We start from the raw sequence: 20,759 nt of genomic DNA on the forward strand, positions 1-20,759 counted from the left end.
ACTCTTTCATCAAGAAATACCATGCACCATAACACAGTACAGTAAGTTTGTTTTGTGTTTTGTAGAGTTCTTGTAGGCCTACAGTTTCACTCCATGTTTAATGCAATGATTGAAAAGTGTGTGTTGATACAGTTTCCGTTGCTGTCTACACTGCAACACTTAATTAGCCTATTCTTTTTTCCAGAGGCGACAAGAAGTTGCGCTTTTATTTTTAAGGAAAACCCACCTAACTTCCGGTAATATTGTGCTGTCTCTGGCTGGCTTGACGCAGCTCGCTCAACCCAACACTACTGGTCCCGCTGGTGACGTCACCAACGCCGGGGCTAGCACAGGACACCTCCGGGGGAATGGGGACAATCTCAGCGGTCCCTTGCCGATGATGATGGGAACGGATCGGACAAACTGAAGTAGGCTATCGCAAGGGAAACAAGGCACACAAAACCATTTATATCTGAAGGTGTAAACACCATCGCTTAATAGGGAATTCCCCACTTCCACCACGTTTTTCTCCACTGACCAATGGGACAAGTGGATGGGCACTACTATTGTTATTATAGCCAAGTCAGATAGCATCTGTCCCACTGAATTTCTTTATTATAGCGTTCAAGGATAGGCTCACAGGAAACGGAATCTGGCCCAGTGAGATCCCCTGTTTGAAAAACTGGGTCCACTGGAAACTTCTGACCAATTTTCCTGTTGCTGAAATGATCATCTGATAGTTATTTTTAAATTAATAACTAAACCTTTTTGTCTACACAGAGGCCCATGGGAAAGCCACACACCCTGTCTGACCTGTAAAGCTAGTTTGATGATTAGCCAACAAGACTGCAGTTATGTCTCCTCATAAATGAAATATTGACTCTCCATGCACACCATGCTCCATGATGTGTTTCAAATACTAGGGTCACAGGATATTTTCAACTTTGATATAGGGGTCACCTGCCAAAAACGGTTGGGAAGCCTTGGCCTATAGGTTCCAAAACTATAAGCAAAGTCTGTTGATTTAAGAATTATAAAACTAAGGAAAATACTAGTAACTACTATTATTATCTTCTTTTAAAGGTTGCATCTGCTCAGCATTTTGTTTCTGTGTGTTATAAATCCAGTGAAAGACCTGAGTAATATATATCATAAGCAAGGGAATTTGGATTTAATCTGAGAGAGACAAAAGGGATGGTACATACATTCTTTTTAGCGCTACATTTTAAAAGTCTTTGTGAAGCATCACAGGACAGGACGGCCCACCCTCCCTACAGGAGTCAACTAATTCTCCGTTTAGAGAGGAGTTTCATTAAGGAAGCTGTCCTATAAGGTGCTGTACAGCTTTTCCATAATTAGGGGGCAAAAGAACAGAGCTCATTAACACTAGACTCATTCGCTCTCCTGCCTCAGGTTAATATCCAGGCTGCAGGGAATGGAGTTATCTATAGAAAAGTCACTGGTGAATTTTTAACTATTTCATAACTGAATGACTGGAGGGGAATGTCGTATTATCATGACAGTGTCATTTTTAAAGGGATGTCTAACTTTGAACTTCATTCTCATGCAGGTATTCCTGCAATTTTGTCTTTCAGTTACTTATTTAAAATGGATCAAATGGCTATTCAATCAATGTTAGAAGTTTATTGAAAGTAGAACCAATAAATGTGAGGAAAAACGTTTATAAAAAAATATAAGGATTATTATTATACTTACAAAATTAACTGGAATAAAATAAAAACAACAACAACAACAATATGAATCATTCTCACTTTGAGTGTTTTGGTATAATACATTGGATAATCCCTAGGTAAAATATGCAATTAATTCATATATGAATTGATATGTATCTAAATGCAATTTCTATTGTGTACACAAAACAGATACCATCAAACCATTTCTCAAAGGCAGAAATGTTGAAATACTAAAGAACTCCAAAACTGGTGTGGGTAATTATACACCAGTGTTTATTTAAAGCGTCAGAACACGCTCTGTATGACTTCCAGTCTGGTTTCCCCTGTGTGTGAAACACGCTATCAAATCATTTTGTCTCTCTGGTATCAGTTTGTGGAACTGCATCGCTCTGCAAATCAAAAGCTGTCGTACCAAAGCTATGTTTAAAAATGATGTGAGGACATTACTGTAGAACAAATTGAGACCACAATGGAAACAAATGTTTTAAGTAACACTTTCTTGTGCTATCCTCTGAGGTCAAATATACATTCATTGTTTTTATTATGGATTTTTCTATCAAATCAGTGAAATTAAAATAAAAATTAAAATAAATTTAAACTTGAATTGTAAAACACAGAATTACTCTAATGTAAGGCAGGTATTCCCACCTCTTTCTCTGGGTGTAAACTAGATAGATAGTAAACTATCTATCAAGCTTATTACCATTGGTATATGATGGCAGGGTCACACTGTATCCTCATCACCTAAACAATATTCCAGCCTCCTCAACTACCACGCACTTGTAAACTTGTAGACTACTTATAGACTTTATCCAGCTCATATGACCCCATCCCTATTTTACTAGTTTGTATGTGCAACATTTATACATTGTATCTGTACCCTGGTATACCCAGAATAAGCCTGATGCAAATCACTTGTTCCTTGTCCCAAGGCGCCCCCACATGTCTATTTTTTATTCCTACACTGGTAAGGGAAGTAAAGCAGGATACACTTGTAAATATGTTATGAAACTTATCTGAGATTTTGGTCAGAGGGGAAATACAATGACAGAAACATGTCTGAGGTAAAAACAATGTTTTTTTCTCAGGTAAAAACAATACAATCCAATTTGAATCCTCAAGCAAAAGCATTTCTTAAATTTATAAAGTGCAGGCAGATCCATATATGTACAGATCCATAAAGGCATTGCTACACACAGAGCATTTGCACCTGAGCAAAACCATATCAATTCAAAACAAAAAGCCTCCTGCTAAAACAAATGCCTGTCTGCGTGTTGTGAGGTGTTGCGTTGCCCATCACAAGGGGGCAGAGCGTCCCTGGTAGAGAGCAAAGTGTGTCCCTGTCGTCCCGTCAGCACGTCACACATTCCAACCTCAGTACTATGGCGTCAGGATGGTAAGATAACCCCTGGTGAGTATCCATCCCCACACACACTGTGACCAGTGACTTTGATATCTTATCAAATCTATACAATTATAAAGCAATCGCAAGAAGTACAAGCACATGCTCATTTGCTCAAGAACCATTACAGGTCAAGCAGCCTATTTGAAACAAAGCTGGCCAAAGGTTTAGTGGAAACCATTGAGTTTGCACGTGAAGCTCCCTGACATGAGGATCATTGGATTTTCTGCTTGATTTCATTTGACGTAAAACAGCTAGGTGGCCTGTGACCGTAACATTGCATAACATTGCTGTGGTATGGGAGATTCTCAGCTGATGTAAAATATTTCATGTAGATATAGACAATCATAAGTGCATGATTACCGGACTGGGTAACACTTGTCTCTCTTGCCCCTCCTCCTTTAAGGCCCAAAGAGGGCTTGACTTATTAATCAAGGCTGAGTAACACTTGTCAACACTCCATCAACCACTGCTATAACCAGGATGTCTTCCATTTTAAATCCATGGCCCTTCCATTCTCACCATCAGCACCAAATCACCCCACTGAGTGACTGCTGAGAGCCTGCAGCTAAGTGCAGCTATACTTACAGCGCTGATGAAACTAGAAGTTTATTTTGGCAGAAAGGCGCCTGTCCTTAAGTCCACCTGACTAGAGGTGATGACGTGCATGATGAAGTGGCGGCTCCTGCTCTATGTTTGCTATCCCCACTGTCCCACAGTGAAATTGTCAGCAGATGATATGCATAAGGTATATGTAATATGCTGTCACACGTGTTATTTCCAAATCATCCCATAATTTGAGTAATTGATTTATGAGGACAAAAGACCAATTTATCGAAAACACAAGACCATAATCCGTAAATAACATTACTATTAAACACTGTAAAGCCACATGCCTTCCATTCTCTCAAACCTTGACATCCGTTAACCTTTATCTTCCTTACACAATGTGAGTTTCTATAATGTAACAAATGTTGCATTACATTAAAATGAGGATCACTGGCTTGATGAATATATTTGTTTTTAAAACGATAATGAGGATCATCTGTCAGTATTAATCTGAGTGTATACTCATACTTATTTGTGTGTACATGTAAGAAATCAAGTGAGCGCTTATGTGAAGGAACTCACGCTCCACATGTATACACCGCGTCTTGTTTACTCCATTTATTCTGCTTTCTGTAATAAGATTTATTTCTCTGATTCAATCTTCTAATCTATCTGAACGAATCACTCTGGTTGGAAAAGTGTTCTGTTACTCTGAATGGATGTGTATGATTTTATATTTATAATGACAGTTGTGCATTTTTACATTGACAATGATATGTTGCAAGCACCTAACATATTGTATTGCAGCATCTAGGTAAATGCTTGCTACTTTTCAATGCAGATCTTTGAAGCAGGCTGTTATACATGCAGGACAGATGGGGGTTCGCTGCCCTCATTCAGGGGGACGCCTCAAGTATTGGGAACCGTCAGTGTTGAGGATCAAATCAGTAACCTTTAAACTCTTATGTGGCCTCTCTAACCAACCTGCAGCTTTAAAAGAATATAGTTCAGTTTATGACTTTACATACTGTAGAACCTTGGTAAGAAGAAACCCACACTTACAGTCTGTCTGGTCTATTTGCTCATTAAACCATACTGGTTTAATGAGCAAATAATGCAGCAATGCGACAATATATTCTATTTATTGCACATAATCATTTGAAAATGTGTATTGATACATGCAGCTGAAAACGCTGAAGACAGACAGCTGAATTGCTGTGATTGTGCCATTTCAGGTGGACCTAGGATGTTTAAGGCAAACATCACAAACATGGCAAATACCAGTGCAAAATGAACTAAAGTGGGTTCCTCATTAAAGACATAGTTAAAAGAAATACATCAAGCACATAATGAAATATACTCCAGATCATCATGATCATGACCAATAGTTTTATAGAGGCAAATAGTTTCTTACGTCCAAGCACCATTTTAGCCGATCTTCATGACTTGATAATCTAATTTTATTGGATTCTAATTATTGGAACCACTGTCGGTGCAATACCATGCACATAGTACACCATACTAATTTGATTGACCTAACACAGTCAAAAACCACGAGGCTTGCACATCAGTGGTTTGCTGTGTTAACTTTTCAGGAGATTTATGCCACTGGCAATGTAAGAAGGAAAAACCATACAAGATTAACATTAGTGCAGTAATAACTGTGTTGCTTAGACCTTACCTACTTTACTCTTTTCTACTAGTGCTCTGACACAATCAACCAAAACATTTAAGAGGCTTTCAGATGCTGGCACAGTATGAAAAGAAGCTTAATCAGTTCTGAGAGGTTTTAGACATGTTTCTGGTAAATGTCTAGACTTCCAGTGACATGAATTTGGACTCCTGAAAGAGATACTTTCAGACACACAAGGAATATTGCACTGAGTACTTCCACATGACTTCACTGGCATGGCTAAACCTTTTAGACAGGCTCATCACACTGCATAAAAACCAGAGTGCCCTCTGACACTTACAAAGTTGTTAACTGCAGTTTACATGCTAGAGTAGATTGCAGAATTTAAATTCAAGTGTTTAACTCTCCAGAGATACAAAGAATTAATATACATGGTAGGGCTGGACGATAATTCAATATTATCGTTTATCGTCTTTCAGTGGGATTATATTGTGATGATATGGTGATTTTGGGATATCGAGACGCAGAATTCTGCTGTCTAAACTGATGAGAACAAACAAATTTTATTTAGAAACTCAGACAAAATGAAGTATGGTAGGAATATTATGTGAAAATTTCAGTTTAGTTTGACATCACACCAAACATTACCATTCGGTTCAATATGATGAACATTAATTTGATTATTTAACGTGATTTCGCTTATGTAAGCCATATCGTCATATATATCGATATCGAAAAAAATCCTTATGATTATCATGATATTGATTTCAACCATATCATCCAGCTCTAATACATGGTGAATGGAAGTGGATGAAAACTGTAAAGTTGAGACTGTTCTTTTGTCCTCTTTTCCCCTGATCACTTGGCATTTCAAAGGTTCATTGGGCCTCTACTGTAAGTGTATCACAGCCAGATCAATTGAATCAAACTCCAAATAAAGCAAAAAAATCCTGCTTTCACTAACTGTAGGAGGCAATATGGCAGACTGGCTGATTCAATAAAGGGGAAAACAACTTGTGTTGGCTACCACTTGTGTAGTGGTAGCACAGTCCAGCGTCACATGGGCAGTAGAAGAAATAGCTAGTGCAAGTTGAGAGTGGGGTGCAAAACATTCGCTTTTCATAATTTTAAATATAAACTGTTACACTCAGCCAATTCTGCAAAAATAGCAACAAGGAAATTTTTATCTTTTTTTTTTTTTTGAAGACTGCTAGGAAATTTAAACTGAAGGTCTATGAGTGACGTGTGGGAAAAAATTTAATCAAACATTTGAATGAGCAAAATATTGTCACATTTTCAACTAGATTCTTCTCAGTGTATTGGAATGTGTATATCTATATATAGATATATACACATTTCAACACATTATATGGATATATAGATGTATGTAATGGTATGGTAATGCTATATTGTTATTGTAATTTAACGTAATTGTAAATGAATTGCAAAGACATGTTGAGGGTCTCGGTCCTAGCTGCTAGCGTGCCATCGTGGCAGCTGTCCTTGCCTTGCAGCAGACAGAATTAGTAAGATAAATGTAGGCAGAGACAGAGAGGCCCAGTTGCTCTCTAGACAAGTGGGGTCAGATGGGGCTGCAGCAGTCTCTTACCCAATCAGTGAACAGGGACACAGAGAGACAGAGACAACCCAGTCGTTAAGTGATTAAGACTGGAGGTTTTCACTGAACCTGAGGTTTCTCACTCAACTAATTATGAGAGGTGGATTTCATACCAGGGCTTCATTAGTGAGGGGGAGGTGATAATCATTCACAGCCTCCAAATGTCTGGATTCATATGGTTCTTTTCTATGGTTTGATGTGCCCATGTGTGACATCTTTAGTACAGGAACAAAGTCTCCAAAATGTCATGGTACCCCTCTCCAAGGTACCCCATCTCAGTTTAAATCATCATGCATTACTCCTCAAGGTCTTCAAGGACTAAATTAGAGACGTTGGGACACATCAGGGCAGCTTTGGTGCAAATATGAGGTAAATCCAGGCGTAATAGGTGAAAAATTACATGTGATTAAGTAGGTACTCCAGAAACGCTCTATTTTGCACTTTTTCAAAAAAGTGCAATCAATTTCTTGATCAATCACTTTTGCAGTAAAATATTTTTAAATGAACATCCATTTCATGAAGGGGACATGTCACAGTTGTGAAAAAATTGTCATGTTTTCTTCTACTCCTACTCAACTACTACGTGTAGTAGTAACTACTACTACGTGTAGTAGTAGTTGTATCTCAAAAACTGAAGCTCTTTTCAGGATTTGCTCCTGTGCTACTTTACTTTTCAGTATTGCAGAGCATAGTAGAGCAAACTGGTGTGGAGCTACTGTGTGCTTTACAATGTGACACTACCATCCAGATGATTCCAGACCAAATTAGATATAAATCTTGAACATAATGCTCTAGTATGTATGTGTGTGTGTGTGAGACTGTCTGTGTGATTGTGTGTATGAGGGGGTGTGCTAGTAAAAGTAACAAAGAGAATAGTCAACCCTAGTGTCTAAATAAAGTGTCCAGTGACTGCAGGGCTTGAAACATCCTACCAATCTTCGTAGGGATTTAGCAGTCTGGGAATACAACACCGGGTTAAATGACCAAGGATTTGCTCTCTCATATATAGACCCACATCACTTTACTGCTATGCTACTAGGAGAAGAAAGAGTGAAAATGAGTAGAGGAGACTTTCAATTTAACTGCACTAAATACAGCGTAACATATTCCAATACCTGGGACTGTCATCATTTCATTCTCAGGCGACGAAGCCAACCACACTGCACTACTCTACTACTTTTTTCCATTGCAAGAGTTTGATCAATTATATTTCAAGGGGTTTGTTGTTTCCTCTGAGATGGAATATATTAGTCTTTACCTAACTCTGTTTACCTAACACCTCTCCCCTTGTAATGCAGGCTTATTGGACTGAAGACCCTGAGCCCAAGAGACCCTGATCGTCAAAGTCAAAAATATTTTCATATAAAGTCAACTTTTTGATGGGACCAGCCACAACAAGCTAGTTTATCAGGGAAAAACATGGCTGAATTTTATTCTTTTTTGTTTCTCTTAACCCTTTATCTATTCAGGCAAAAATCTGTTTCTTGTATCTTGTATTCACAATCTCATTCTTTCGGTCATAAAGCTTGTGACCATAGGTGGGGGTCAGCTCTCTCTTCACCACCACAGTCAGATACAACGCCCACATACTGCAGCTGATGCACCTAACCGGAGGTCAATCTCACAATCCTTCTTACCTGCACTCATGAATGACCCAGAGACACTTGAACTCCTCCACTTGGGGCAGCTGCTCACCCCTCACCTGGATGGGACAGGCCACCTTTTCCCAGGAGAGAACCATGGCCTCAGAATTGGAGGTGCTGATCCTCATTCCGACCGAAACACATTCAGCTGCAAGCTGCTCCAGTGAAGTAACTGCTCACAGTGCAGAGATCACAGTCTGATGAAGCCAGAAGGACGGCATCGTCTGCAAACAGTAGAGATGCCACCCTAATGTTGCCAAACCGGACACTCTCCAGACTTTGGCTATGCCTTGATATCTTCTCCATGAATATCACAAACAGGAGAGGGGACAATGTGCACCCTTGGCGGAGTCAAGCCCACCTTGAACGTGCCTGACTTAATGCCAAAAATGAGAACACAGCCCTCGATGTGTGTGTTCAGGGACCGAATGACCTAAATAAACAAAAAAAAAGCATAATGTGGGCCTCGTGATGCACAGTAACAGTAAACAAAATCCTATTTAGGATGGATGGATTGTGGGTCTGTAGCGGCAAATGGGCAAGGAAATAAATCACTTCACAGAACCTAAAGTACTTTTCCAGCCCTGGCCCTCCTGATCACAAGAAGTCCACAATGGACACAGGCTCATATTATCTTTCAGGTTACCTAATCAATAAGGCATGTTAGTGACAAGGAAGCACATTGACAGCAGGACTGGATTTCCATGAAATTAAGAGAATGAAGCCATTCACTACCCTCTTTTTAACTAGGTTGGGTTAACTGTGCTCTGCTGGTAATGACACATGACAACCATGTTCTGTCGGTTCATTGTGACTCTGCTATATGTCAACTGCAAACTGTGTTCTCTACTTTAGCAATAACAGAAGTTTTTTTTATTATTATTTATTTATTTGTCCGTCCGTCCGTCCATCCGTCCGTTAGCAGGATATCTCAAAAAGTTGTACACGGATTTTCACAAAACTTGGTATGAAGGTTGGTTATTGGCCAAGGAAGAACTGATTAACTTTTCATGTCGATTGGCCAAAAAGGGTAGTGGTGGTGGGCGTGGGTGTGGTCTTCCACAAAAAAGTGCAGTTTTGTGCATTTCAGAACAGATTCACATAATATTACAACTTTGACAAAAGGTTGTGCAGGGAAGAACCACTGGGCCATGCCTTACAGTTTTTGTAATGTCTCTGGGTGAAGCCTTACCGGGTGTTGTCAGACGTGCCAGAAGTGCCACTCTCCTAAAGTTGTGGATAACTCATTTTGGAAGAAAACTCTTCCCTTATGGATCAATTTGTTACAAAATTAACCCTCTACACTGACGTTGTCCACAGCAGTTCCCACCTCAGATTGCAGTTGTGGCATGTGAATGCAAGTAGTGCGGTCTAGAGAGTATCCAACATAAAACAAGGCTATGGCAGTCTTAAACAGCCTCCTGCAGTACACTTGCTAAGCTGTAAGTACTCTGTCCCCACAGTGGGAGCCCTAAATGATTACATCTCTCTTCATCAGTTCTAATTGCCCATTTGAGACCCACAGCATGACACTGCAGGTTCTTTAAAGTTAGTAGCTGGGATCCATTTCAGTGTGTTTGACTGGCAGTGCAAAAAGTTCTTCCAGAGGATCATATTGGATCTTGGATGACCCAGGGAAATTCCAGTCCAATTGGTTGCTGTGGAATTAATGATTAACGGTCCAGCAGTGATGATGGGGTCTGTCTGGCTTGACCTTTCCACAAGGCTGTATTTGCAGCAGAGGTAAGTACCAGGCTTTAGCATCACTATAGCCTGGCAGTGCCCAGACAGCTGCACTCTTATCCCCCAGCCTTAGCAGCTGAGGTGGAGGCCTGGATCCAGGGACCAAAGAGTGGGGGAGGGATAACTGTGGGCCAGTGGAGCAGGGGCAAGCAGCGAAGACTGGGGGGGCAGGAACTGGGAACCAAGAATTGAGGGAATGCTCGGGCGGTCTTGGGCAATGTTTCAATTGGGCATATAACAGATTCCTAAACCCAATTTGTCCCATGGGGTATTAAATGTTTGGTGGGCAAACATTTAATACCCCAGGCTAAAGACTGGAGACTTGTTGCAATGGATTACCTGTTGTTGAGTGTATTTCAGTGATGTTGCATGTACATGCTGGCAGCAAAAGAGGAACATAATAAACATTAGTGATTTATACAGTTGAATACATCAATTTATTCTGCCTTCTGACTAAAATTGTATTGTGTGCATGAATGAAACTGTTTTAGTAAAGATAACCAGAAGTCTGTTATTGAGGCAGAGTAATCAAATTAAATCTCTCCCCTCTCTTTGTCTCCTAAGAGAGTACAACATCTACTTTATGACAAACTGTCATCTGACTTCAATCTCCCCCTCTGGTCCACAGGACATGGCTTCCTGTTTAGCAAAGTTGCCTATTTTGAACCTGTTTACATAGATAGATACATGACAGCATTACCAAGCTCCTATCTACAGTTAAGCTGGAGATTCACTCAGATGGAGGTTAGAGGGTTACTGCAAGTTCTGTGAGGTTTTAATCTTGGTTTGATGTTATTTGAATGATTAGCATTCCCTAAATACTAAGTTAAAATACACTACACAAACTTTATGATTTGATAAATTTACTTGGAATTGACTGTAATTTACCATTAACAGAAATGACAAGTTCCTGTCTTGGTTATGATATTATTTTGACTTCAGCTGTGTTTTGCATACAAGAGCAGTAATCATTTCCTGAACTAATTGACTCATTCTCACCCCTGCTTATTAGAATGGACCCCAAGCAGAACACCCATACACCAAAATAATACAAACACACACACACACACACACACACATACACACACACACACACACACACACACACACACACACACACACACACACACACACACACACACACACACACACACTGATTTAACAATTCTTCAAGCACCACACTCTTTACAGTGGTCTACAAATAGAGCACTTGAATCTTAGTGGAATACTGATGACGCATTTTGTTTCCCCTCACTGGAGAGTGTCCAGGGACCACCAGGTCAGGAAAACCTGCTTCAAACAGAGAGAGAGAGAGAGAGAGAGAGAGAGAGAGAGAGAGAGAGAGAGAGAGAGAGAGAGAGAGAGAGAGAGAGAGTTTGGAAGGGGGAAGAGCTAGGAGTGCGAACAAGAGAGTGTAAAGGTGCAGAAAATAGCGCTACAATTTTCTGAGAAACCAAGCGGGTGTCTGTCATTACCGAGCCTGGATACCATACCCCACACGATGGAGAATGGGGAGTGAACGAGTATTCTCCTGGGAGGAGAAACGGAGAGAGGAAGGGAAAGATGAGATATATGAGTAGGGGCAAATCTCACAGCACAACAATCTTTGACATCTGACCCTTGGCATCGCTTCCATCATAGCTATACATCAAAGGCCATGGGGATATTGCGGGATTATGTAACAATGCGTGTGTGTGTGTGTGTGTGTGTGTGTGTCTATGCCTGTATTTGTGCGGTATTATGATAACGATAACCACAGAGATTCCTGTTGCAAAGAAAACGGGGTTGTGCTCTTACATTAGATTCCAAAGAATGCCTTGGATATCTGTTATTTCTGGCTCTTTTCTCCAGGAAAAGGGATCGGGAGAGATGATAGGATAAGACTGCAGCGGGGAGAGACAAGGATAGAGATGAAGGTAATGTAAGTGAGCGAGTGAGCGAGTGAGCGAGTGAGCGTGTGAGTGAGTGAACCACAAATCAGTGACCTTAAAAGACCACATGGTCCTGTTGGTGTTAGAGAGTGAAAGGGGGCCTCGGGGTTATCTCTGTGTAGCGCCACTGTATTTATAGACCATCTCAAAAAAGACTGCCTGCCCCCTTTCTACCCCCCTCTGTTGCCCCTCCCCCCTTTTCAATTAGCCTCCGATGGGTGGAGTAATCCAATCAGGAGTTACTACAGCTCACCCCCGCTCTGCTCTCTCAGTCTGCCCAGACTCCGCACAGACACACACTCCTCAGACAGGAAGGTAAGACCCAGACTCTGTTCACCGCTCCACTATCCATCCATTCATTCGTCCATCTTTCCACTCATCCATCCTTCACTTTTGCAACTTAGCTACGTCTTCATTCTCTTCCATTCTCTGGGACACAGCTGTTCACTGTGCTCTGGCATCCTCCTACCCCCCCAACCCACCCCACCTCACCCACCTGCCCATTTACTCCCTCTTTCCACTTGCACAGTATCTCCACCGTTTAACCACCTCTTCCCTCTACCCACTTTCTCTACTCCTCACCGGTCAACAACCTTGCATTCCCTCCTTGATTAAATACTGCTGTCTGTTATTTGTCTAAAAATCACGTATTCTTGACCCCTGTGTGCAGAGTTCATTTCCGCCTTTCTTTGCTCCCTCCTCATCATCCTCATCCCTTCCTTCAGCAAAACTCTGTAGATGCAGGTGCCAACTCCTTTTTGATTGAGGGATTACATGTGACTTCTATCTTGGCAAACTTGACTTTTTTGGTGTTTCCATGGTTATGATATTGAAGGGTTTGATGCACTTCACAGCATTTTGGTGCAATGTGATTCAGTATAAAAAACAGTGATTGCAATTAACTTTCATTTCCACTATGTAGGTGCTCATAAACTGTATGAGAAAGTACCTTTTAATGCAACTACTATGGAACGAGATTCTAGGTTGATGACTAATTATTAGAGGAACAGCAGTGTATAGCAAGTGGTGGGGGGTCAGGTTGAAAAGTACACTTATATTTTTTCATTTGTAAAGTGTGTATTGTAATTTAGTTGGCTATTGCATTTAAGAGAGCCATAACACTCTGGAGCACTCTATGCCTGTACATTTGCCTGTACAATGATATCTAAGTGTGTTCTCTACATTAGTAGGTCAGCAAGATAAGTCTCATTCTCATCTCACAGTCCAAAATCAAACACTCTCTATGAGATGGGAACAGAATGGTTGTGTATTGTCAGAGCTGAGATGTGAGGCACAGCATCAGTGTCATCTGGCTGAATTTGTGGTACAGTATGTGTGTGGTAAAGTGTGTCAGAGGGGGGGATTATTGTTGCTAAAATACACATCTTGGCCACCTGTTAACTGCCTCTTTTGGAATTCCCTAAAGGCATTCCAGTTTCCTCAGAGATAACTGGCTGTCATAGCAGTGGCATGTCACTGTGCACCGCTCCCACCATTGTGGCTCAGGCTCACAGTAGAGGGCTGCGGATACTGTTTCAGTGTGGAGATAGAGCAGGGCCTAGTGGTCGAGGGCCTTATACCTGTCAGATTGTAGGTTATGGAGTCCAATCCATGCATAAAGGCTGGAGTTGGAGAGTCATTTCAAAGCCCCCAGAGCTGTTAATGCACTTGACCTAAAAACACAACAGAAATAAGATTACATAAGACTGTAACAGTTTGACGACGCTGACTGTGAGATGCTCTGTCAACTGTCCTTAAATGTTTGTGAATTAATACACTTTCACATATATGAGACATAAGCCGACATATGAATGCATTGTTACTTTGCCCTGGCATGATGAACTGAGTCAATCCTTTCATTTGTCATGGTCATGAGATGACCTCAGTCATTTTTAGGCTGTGTGTTTGTAGGCCTCTGTTCTACAACCTTAGCCCTTTGCCCTGCTTTATTTGAAAGGCATGCACCCCATAAGTGGTGTGTAAGAGTGTGTGTGTGTGTGTGTGTGTGTATGCGTACGTGCGTGTGTGCATGCATTCATGAGCATACATGTGACTTCAGCCCAGATGGGGAAGGTAATAGTCAAAGGGCAGAGCCATTAACTTGTGGCAGGAAGGTCACAGGTTTGAACTGCTGAGAATAGTCAGGGTGGGGTGAGGTGGAAGAGAAGTGCTCCCCCCTCCCTTAAAAACTACTGTTGAAGAAGATACTCTGTCCTCAGCTGCTCCAGTGAGGCTATTTAATGACAAACAGTACTGACCGTGGTTGAACCCAGTGTGCAGTGCCAATTTACAAATATTCCTCAGACTCATACAGTCTAGGTTAAATGGGGGTTTAAAAAGATGGTACAAGATGCACAAACATATGAACCAATTGTCGGAAGCTTTATTAAATTTATCAGTTGATTCAATTGTCCACTTAAAATTATTGTTAGTGGCCATTATTTGTGGTTACATATATATCAAAGGGAAATTACCCCAAAATTGTTGCTTTGGAAAAATCAATACTTATCAGTTTAATCTAGCTGTTGTTTTGAGTTCTTACTGTCAAAGAAAGTATTGTTCCACTGATTGCATTTCTTCAGATGGTTAGAAGACATTTCAAGGACAGTCATTTTGCCATACCTCTTTAAAACATCTGGAATTATTAATAAAGAATTGTAGATATGTAGTACATATTATAGTTATGGGAACATGTATGTTCATTTTATTTGAGCCATCTCAGGCTGATAAACTCAATGATGTCATATGATTGCATTTTTGTCTTGACTCATTATTTTTCACAGGAATTTGATTGTCTGGGGAAAAACAGTATTACATAACCAATTTCCTACCTTTGCGGACAGATATGCTATCTCTAGTCATCCAACACTTTCTGAGTAGTCCTGGCTGGGCAGTGGTCAAACGCTTGCTATCTATCTGGCTGGAGCTCAGTTTGGCATTAGCCAGCTCCCAGATGGGCAGCATCAAAGGGGACACAGAAGCCAGGAAACAGCTGCTTGACATTTTTGAATAGCTGGAGGTTATATTTGTAGTAGTTCAGATTATCCTTTTTTTATTTTTAGGAGTCAGATAAATCCTTATATAAGCTAGGTGAGTCATGGTGGGAGCAACAGACAATGAGGGAATGTGGGAGGGGTGGAGAGTGGTCAGAGCAGAGGATCAGAGATTATCATGACTTCAACTAGATAAAAGCCGCAGCCCACTTCTTTATCAGCATGTCTGTATCATCATGTCTTCACAAACCACTAACATCCCAAATCACTCACTGATCTTTAGAGCAGACGTGGAGCTCCTGAGGCAGAAATAGGGAATGATCACAAGTTGATGGAAGGGAAATTATAGGAGGTCTGACAGTGAGAGAAAGCGAATGAGACTAGAGGAGAGCAGCTTGATGGAGGAAAAAAAAGAGAATAACAGAAAATAAGAAAAGCAGAAAAGTGTGAAACAGTGAAAGGGAATGAGTTTATCTGAGTGGGAACTTGAGTTTTCCAGCCGTTGCCTCCTTATATAGTCAAAGCCGAGGAATCAATGGGCAGATGGACGCATGTGCATGTGTGTGGGAGAGAGAGAGAGAGAGAGAGAGAGAGAGAGTGAGAGAGAGAGAGAGAGAGAGGGAAAGAGCTGAGGAGACCAAAGTCTGGGGTGGTGTAGCGAGCTGTGTGTTTGGGGACACTAGACAACTGCTTACTTTCTCTCTATATCACACACATGCACACACACACGCATGCACACACACACACACACACACACATACACACACACACACACAGAAACAAATGACAGAGCGAGGTTGTCCGGGCACAGGTGGGGATAACCAGAGGGCTTAACAGGGGGGATTGCTAACAGCTGCAGATTGTGAGTAGCCATTATTACAGAGTGCCATTTGAACCCACTTACAGATAGACAGAACCACATACACACACACACATACTCACATACACACACACGACAGCGGATACTGTGATCTGGTGCTGACAGCTGGAGGTGAGGTGATGGATGGGTCAGTGTACAACAGAGCAAAAGTTGACTGTCTCTCTCTAAACATGACTGATAGGAGCTATTTATATCCTCCTCATCTGTCACCTTCTACTTCTAACACCAAGAACTAAATGAAGGGCTGCTGAGAGATGGAAGAGAAAGATGAAAAGAGAAACACCCACACAATTAAAAGACCCTGTGCCACAGTGATTGACTGTACTGTGAAGTGTCTTGATATTGACAGTGTCCTAGAAAACTCTTGGCAATATTCACTGCTAGGAATATAACCTCTTTGAGCTATTACTCTCCTGGGTGGCATGATACTTGGTGTCAGTGAAAAGACGTCTTTGCACTGGCAAATAGACAAGACTCTATGAAACTTCTGTTCACTCAGGTGCTAGGATGTTGAAATTCCTTTGTAAGCACAGGCAAAAGCTGTTTAATATGTGACACTAACCAGACAGTCTACCTGTCTACAGCTTCCTACTGCTGAGGGCGCAAAGTCTTGTAGTCTTTCTAAAGGCATGCACTGACTTTATATAAAAGGGCACATGGATTTGACACAATTTTCACCTCTCTCTCTCTCTCTCTCTCTCTCTCTCTCTCCTCCCTCTCTCAGGTGAGTGACCCAGGGCCAACATGACCGAGCGTTATGACTGCCACTACTGCAAAGAGTCCCTGTTTGGGAAGAAGTATGTTCTTAGGGAGGAGAACCCCTACTGTGTGAAATGTTACGAGAGCCTGTACTCCAACACCTGTGAGGAGTGCAAGAAGCCTATTGGCTGCAACACCAGGGTAGGGGATGTCACACAATGTATTGGACATACAAGTACAAACATGTTCTCTTTCTCTGCCTTGAACACTAATCAGCATTAAATTCATGCTCTTGTAGGACCTGTCCTACAAGGACCGTCACTGGCATGAGGAATGCTTCCAGTGCTTCCAGTGTAAGCGCTCACTGGTGGATAAGCCCTTCTCCACCAAGGACGAGCAGCTGCTCTGCACTGAGTGCTACTCCAACGAGTATTCCTCCAAGTGCCATGACTGCAAGAAAACCATCATGCCAGGTAGGAAGAGAACCACGAAGAGAGCAATGCAAGCTGCTTTTAAGCAAACAGCAAACAAATAGCATCAACAAACAGCAAAAGGCCATTTTTGACTCGCTTCAGCCAATTTGATATTCAGTCCATGTGAGTTTGGTTAAATAAAATACTTAAATGAATTTCAAAAAAGCTCTCTGAAAAACCTCGCTTCACCCACTCAAATATAGCAATCCATGTGAGTTGGGTTAAATCAAATATTTGAATGAATTTCAAACGAGACGTTACAACTATCTGTGACTTTTTGTGTGGTGCTACAGACATTATCCAATCAGGCTCCAGCACCAGAAATATTACCAATGTACCAATGTAATTATGTGAAGTAATGTGATTAGACTGAGAGAGAAACACATTCACAAGTCTATAAATCTAGGTTTCAGGGTGATTTACCAGTGAGTGGTTTGCCCATGGGTGACTTATTAAACTATTTAGGTCAATGAAAACTGATTCTAAATCTAAATGTCTGTCTAAAAGTGTGTTTCAGTATATTACACAGGAAATCTGTGCTGTCAAACAGGACAAGATTTGTTCAGACATTTCTGCAGGTTAACAACAGCCCCCCTTGAAGGATGTAATATACAAATAATAATAATACATAGTATACAAGCATTAACAGGATTTCATACACATCTATACATTATACATAAAGTGGTGCAATTCTTCAGTTGTCACAGGAGATGTGATGGGTATATTCTAATATCCTATCCCAAGTGCTAAAGGGGGAAGGAGCTAAAGGACCTAAATCGTGAACTGGGGTCATATGGAATTCCATCTTTGCCCAGTCAGGTGTTCCAGCCCTTGAATTGCCCTGAGCCCACCAAATATCATTCAGAATAAGTAGTAGTTAAGTAGATTAGGAACATGGAATACATGGACATAATCCACAGGTGTCTAAAGCAGGAACTAGCTTTCTTGAAGGTAAAGCAAAAATAGGGATATCAAAGGAATAATTCACAGGATAAAGTCCCCTCTTATAAATTAAGTTTGTAGCCTGAAAGTTTTCCAAACTGTTATAGTGTAGCAAGAATACAGAGCAGGGAACACATGGAGTTGGTTATGTATAAAAGAAGGTCATCAGCATGCAGGGACACTTTGTGAGACCTTAACCCTAACCCTAACCCTAACCCTCAAGTTATCCCTCAAAGTTATCCCTCAAAGGCTGGACACTGATTAAGCAAAATTGCTGGTTCAAATGCTAAATCAAAAAGTAATGGGGATAAGGGGCATCCCTGCCTTGCTCCTCTGTAGCTTGAGCGTGTCATTGGTGGGTATGGAGGCTAATAGAGACGTGTATTGTAATATCACCCACAATATAACAAAATATAACAATATATAACAATATATAACAAAATCGGTACCGAAACCTAATCCGGGGTCATTGCAGACCTCATAAAAAAAATCCAATTCAATCCAATGTTACATGCCCTCTACGTGTTTAAGGAATTACAAGTTCAGTGTACTAAGCCAATTCTAAAACCCTATCATGGCATACATATGAAACCACAATGGTTTTATATGGAACCACTGAAGAACTATAAAATGCCATCACAAGTTTAGTACAGGACCACTACAGTATCATGACGAATCCTTGATTGTTCTAAATAGATACTAAGAACAATTAAAGAACTGATTCTATATGGACCAACTAGGTGCTATTTCAGGAAGTTGCTAATATTTTTTCAAATGGTACTGAAGAACCATTTAAAAGTTCAAGTTGTTCTTCAAATTGAGGTGGTTTTCTAATTGTACCATTTTCCCATTAATAAGCTTATATCAATAAATAAACTAAACATATTATTTATTACCTGTTGAATCCAGAGCCCATATTTACCATTCCTCTATTTATATTTTATTTCAGGGTTAGGATCCTTTCTCTCACTCCCTCCTATTCGTTCTCTCTCTGTTGCTCTACAGGCTCCAGGAAGATGGAGCACAAGGGGAACAGCTGGCACGAGACCTGCTTCACCTGCCAGAGATGTCAGCAGCCCATCGGCACCAAGAGCTTTATCCCCAAGGACAACCATAACTTCTGTGTGCCATGCTATGAGAAGCAGTTTGCCATGCAGTGTGTGCACTGCAAGAAGGTAAGATGTGTCTTTGTTCACATCAGGAACTCAAGTGCAACTGAATTTCACTTGGAAAAACATCAAGTGGTAGTTTTTCTGCACTGTCCTAATAAATTGTCTTAACAATCCATAGAGATGGATGATGAAGTATCTGTGTATATTAAAAATGTGGATCATGTTCTCTCTCTTACTAGCCCATTACCACTGGCGGGGTGACCTACCGTGAGCAGCCCTGGCACAAGGACTGCTTCCTGTGCACTAGCTGCAAGCAGCAGCTGTCTGGCCAGCGGTTTACCTCTAGGGATGACTTTGCCTATTGTCTCAACTGCTTCTGCAACCTGTATGCCAAGAAGTGTGCCTCCTGCACCACCCCCATCAGCGGTAGTCACTAATTATCTGTCTGCCTGACTCTAAAGATGATCTTTTGTGAAGTGTTTCCCTGTTGTCTTGACTCGTCTTTATTTGCACTTGCAGGTCTTGGAGGCAGCAAGTACATCTCCTTTGAGGAGCGCCAGTGGCACAATGACTGCTTCAACTGCAAGAAGTGCTCCGTGTCCCTGGTTGGACGTGGCTTCCTCACCGAACGTGATGATATCCTATGCCCAGAGTGTGGCAAGGACATCTAATTTGGTGTGAAGGATGATGGATATGTCAGATTGGATGGCCATATAACGACCAAGGAATACCAAAGATAAATACTATCTAAGCACAGAGCATAGCTTCTTCTTTACCTAGCATGGCTATCAATGTACAGTATTATATGACATGAAATACAAATTGCTAGAACTAACCGTGTTATTTGAATTTAGGAAGTTTTATTTCAAAACAAGTTGAAATGTTTGCTATTTGAAAAAAGTGGCCACTAATAAAATAATTGTTGGCATGAATGTAAAGCACACAAGCTATGTTAAGACCTTTGCTTACAAAATAGTAACAAGTTGTTGTATGGACTTTATCCATTTAAAAAAAAAATTTTTTTAAAAACATTTTTTTCTAAAATGGATGCAGCGTTTTGAGATAAAATCCCTACAATATTAACGCAGACTATCAACCTTCAAGTGTGGTAGCAGTTAATGCTTTCTGCATGCACCAGCTTGATATTGTAATGATCAGTTTGAGGTTTTGTGCATGAGTGCTGTAATAATGAATGAAATATAAATATCAATATATTTAAATTATATATTTACTCTTATAAATGCTATCTGGAGGTGTGCATAAAATGACAAATTTCAGAATTCTTGTGGCAAAAATAAAACATGAACAAACACACAAAGGGACAGATTTACTGGGTCTCAATGGTCCAATTTTGAGCTAGAAATACACATAAAGGCAGTAAGGAAGGTGCTGCAGTGAGGTGGGTATAAAACCACTAATAAAAACCTTAAACTTCCTTTATTATTGGTTCTACAACAATGTTCAATTT

The 20,759-nt window shown here is 40.8% G+C and overlaps 1 protein-coding gene across 1 annotated transcript; it reads left to right on the plus strand.

Annotated features, from left to right (window-relative positions):
• Positions 1–12,469: 12,469 nt before the first annotated feature.
• Positions 12,470–20,692, plus strand: fhl2a (four and a half LIM domains 2a). The gene is made up of 6 exons (XM_071919701.2): positions 12,470–12,507; positions 16,790–16,965; positions 17,063–17,237; positions 19,185–19,354; positions 19,531–19,717; positions 19,811–20,692. Exons 2-6 carry the CDS (start codon positions 16,810–16,812, stop codon positions 19,960–19,962), a joined length of 840 nt encoding a protein of 279 aa, XP_071775802.1. The 5' UTR covers positions 12,470–12,507; positions 16,790–16,809; the 3' UTR covers positions 19,963–20,692.
• Positions 20,693–20,759: the final 67 nt, after the last annotated feature.

The sequence above is a fragment of the Centroberyx gerrardi genome, chromosome 10 (assembly GCF_048128805.1).
Source record: "Centroberyx gerrardi isolate f3 chromosome 10, fCenGer3.hap1.cur.20231027, whole genome shotgun sequence".
Classification (NCBI taxonomy): Eukaryota; Metazoa; Chordata; class Actinopteri; order Beryciformes; family Berycidae; genus Centroberyx; species Centroberyx gerrardi.

Bases quoted from the DNA above. Each gene is read 5' to 3' on its own strand.
- fhl2a (XM_071919701.2), top strand. From the start codon at position 16,810: ATGACCGAGCGTTATGACTGCCACTACTGCAAAGAGTCCCTGTTTGGG. The intron at 16,966-17,062 runs GTAGGGGATGTC...ATGCTCTTGTAG, and splicing joins CTATTGGCTGCAACACCAGG to GACCTGTCCTACAAGGACCG. The intron at 19,355-19,530 runs GTAAGATGTGTC...CTCTCTTACTAG, and splicing joins AGTGTGTGCACTGCAAGAAG to CCCATTACCACTGGCGGGGT.